Source organism: Cystoisospora suis, assembly GCF_002600585.1.
Source record: "Cystoisospora suis strain Wien I chromosome Unknown contig_7616, whole genome shotgun sequence".
NCBI classification, from domain to species: Eukaryota; Apicomplexa; class Conoidasida; order Eucoccidiorida; family Sarcocystidae; genus Cystoisospora; species Cystoisospora suis.
Window position 1 is genome coordinate 1,379 of NW_027160401.1, and position 2,848 is coordinate 4,226.

The following is a 2,848-nucleotide window of genomic DNA, read 5'->3' on the forward strand; positions in this document are numbered from 1 at the left end:
CTATCTCTAATCTATTTATCTTCAATCTATCTTTATCTATCTATCTATCTTCAATCCATGTATCTATCTATCTATTTCGACCGATAGATAGGGGGATGTTTGTGCAATGTACGATATATACAGGATAGGGAGTGTGTGTCCTTTCTTCTCTATGATTTACTCTCGCCCTTTTAATGAAGATCAAGTCTCTATCCCAATTCGCTCTCTACAAGCTTTCCTGCTCTCCTTTCTTTCTTCTTTTTCTTCTTTTCTTTCACTTTCCTTCTCTTGTTCTCTTTCTTTCTCTTTCTTTTCTTCTTTTCATCTCTTTAGAGAGACGGCGAAGATATTGGCAGATACCTCAGCGGCTCAGGTTGCGGCGATAAGGCTGAGACAGGAACAGCTACGTGAAAAAGCCCAGAAGGAGAGGTAAAGAAAAAGAAAAAGAAAAAGAGAAAGAAGAAGAGAAACACTTCTATTCAAATCGACCGACATGCGCCCCCGAGAATCCTGACGAGTTCGTTTCTCTTCTTTTCTCTTCTTCCGTCATCTTTCGGATTACTTTTAGCTAGTTGAGAGAGAGAACTCTATACATACTCTTCTGTATAGTGGGGAGTAGAGAGAGGCGCCACGTCTTCAGGAAGAAAGAGATATTTACTCATGCATGTATGGTGTATCTACATACAAGGAAAAATATGCCTGTCTATCTTTATCTATTTATTCATCTACCGAACTTGCACCTCTCTTTTCTGCATAGAGAAAAGATAGATTGAAGATAGATCAAAGATAAGGTGGATAGATAGGTAGAGAGAACTAGATAGGTCGATCGCCATGGAGGCCAGTCAGTAGTCATCATTACGATACATGCATATGTCTTTCTTTCTTTTTCTCTTTGTAATATCCTTCTTTCTTACCAGTGTCTTCCTTTCTCCTTCATTTCTTTCTATCTTTCACTCTGTCTTTTCTTTCTCTTCATGTGGAGGAAAAAGGAAAAGAAGATTTTGTTCAGAACTCAAGAGTGGAGGCGGCTTGTCTTCTCATCCCCTCGGGTGTATATACACCTCAGGCGTGGCACCCCGTGTCGGTTTCTCTCGACAACTACGCTAAGAATCGATATGCGCGTCTCCATCCTGCTGTTCTTTTTCTTCTCACGTTGAAGAGAAGAGAGCTTGTCTTCCTAAGATAAAGAAGAGATGTCTTTTCTTCCTATTCTTTCTTCTCCTCCGGAAATCTTCTCTATTTTTGTGCTTGTAGAATGCGATTACTCAAAGAGAATGATATGGAGGCCTATATGAAGCTTGTAGAAGAGACCAAGAATGCGAGGTTAAGAGACCTTCTCTCCGCCACAGATGCTTTTCTTGCAGATCTTTCTCTCCGTGTGAGAGACCAGCAATCCGCTACGAAGGATGTAGCTCGCCAGCACCAATTGTCAGTCAAACTGTAGTCTACACAAAGTCACAAGAAAGAGAAAGAAAATAAAATGAGAAGATCTCATCTTCACATGACAACACACTAGACTCAATTGTGTGTCTCGAGAGAAACATAATTGAGTGGTCTTTTCATCGATCTCCGTAGGGGGAGATGAGAGAGAGATAGGTTGGTAGATCATAAGGGATCTATGTATGTGCCATATACACATACGTATGAAAAGAGGCGCATGTGTGCATAGACGTGTGTTCGGATGTTGATGCGCATATGTAACGTATGTATATCTGTGGAGACATGCCTTGTGATATATCTATCTACACATGACAAGGTGTATAGATACACATCAACTCTTCTTGTGACATAGACAGACACGCAGTGATATACGTAGATCTATCTATCTATATGTATATATATATATCTATGTATATGTCTACACGTGTGTATATTTGTCTCTCTATATCTCTGTATAGGTATGCAAGTTGTCAGGGGGTGTTGCTGTATGTGTGAATGAAGTATGCATGATGTGGGGTGCCCGTGACTGATAAAGGAGTGGTTTATCTACGAGAGCTTGAAAAGGTGTCAAGTGATGGCTCTATACATAGGCATTAAGGAAAATTCTTGCACTGCATGCATGCATGCGCCTTGCTCTATGTCTCTCCCTTGTACATGACTGTCTTAAGAGTGAGAGGTCCAGTGTCATGTACGGCTAGCGAGAATGTTACGATCTATGCCTGCATGTTCTCGTCTCTAGTCTATATGAATTCACAACGTTAATGTGTCTGTAAAAGTAAACACTCTCTTCTACTTTCACTATTCCTTCTCTTTAGGATCATTCACTTCTCTCTGTGACCGACCCCTTCTGACCTGTCCTACATCTTCCTTGTGGGGTGGTGGGGGTTACTCTCTTCTTCTTCTTCTCTTTCCTCCTTAGTGTCATGCATGTCCGTGTGTTTCTCTCTGAAGCAGATCTCTTGTCGGAGAGATGATGTAGGACAGGGAAGCGTAAGAGAGTAGACTTCGTCTTGTCTGTTTCATACTAGTATTGTCTTTGCTACATGCAACTTCAGGTCCTATCGCTTTTTTCTGTCATCTGAATGTCTCTGCATCTCTTCCCGGTGTCTACTCATGTCTAGTCGTGTCTACTGTCACCTAGCCATGGCCCTTTCGACTCCGGCATGCACCCCTGCATTTACGCACTCGTCTGTGTGTCTTGCATATCAGGAGTGAAGATCGACGGAAGCAGACAGATGACCTAGATGAACCTGAGGAGAAAGAAGAAAAGAAGAGAAACAAAGAAGGAGAAGACCAAGACGAAGAAGGAAAGAAACATAACGAGAATGAAGGAGGAGAAGAAAAGATGAAGAAGAAGAAAGATGGAGAAGAAGAGAAAGAAAAAGATGAAGGTGAAGGGGAGAAGAAGAAGAAGAGTCGATCAACAGAG

General features: G+C 41.6%; 1 protein-coding gene across 1 annotated transcript; it reads left to right on the top strand.

Moving 5' to 3' along the window:
• Positions 1–313: 313 nt before the first annotated feature.
• On the top strand, positions 314–2,806 carry CSUI_010505 (swi2 snf2 brahma; the record flags this gene model as incomplete). The annotated part of the gene is made up of 3 exons (XM_068070608.1): positions 314–408; positions 1,234–1,407; positions 2,629–2,806. Coding segments are annotated over exons 2-3 (351 nt in total), but the record flags the coding sequence as incomplete, so codon positions are not given.
• Between the last annotated feature and the right edge of the window lie 42 nt (positions 2,807–2,848).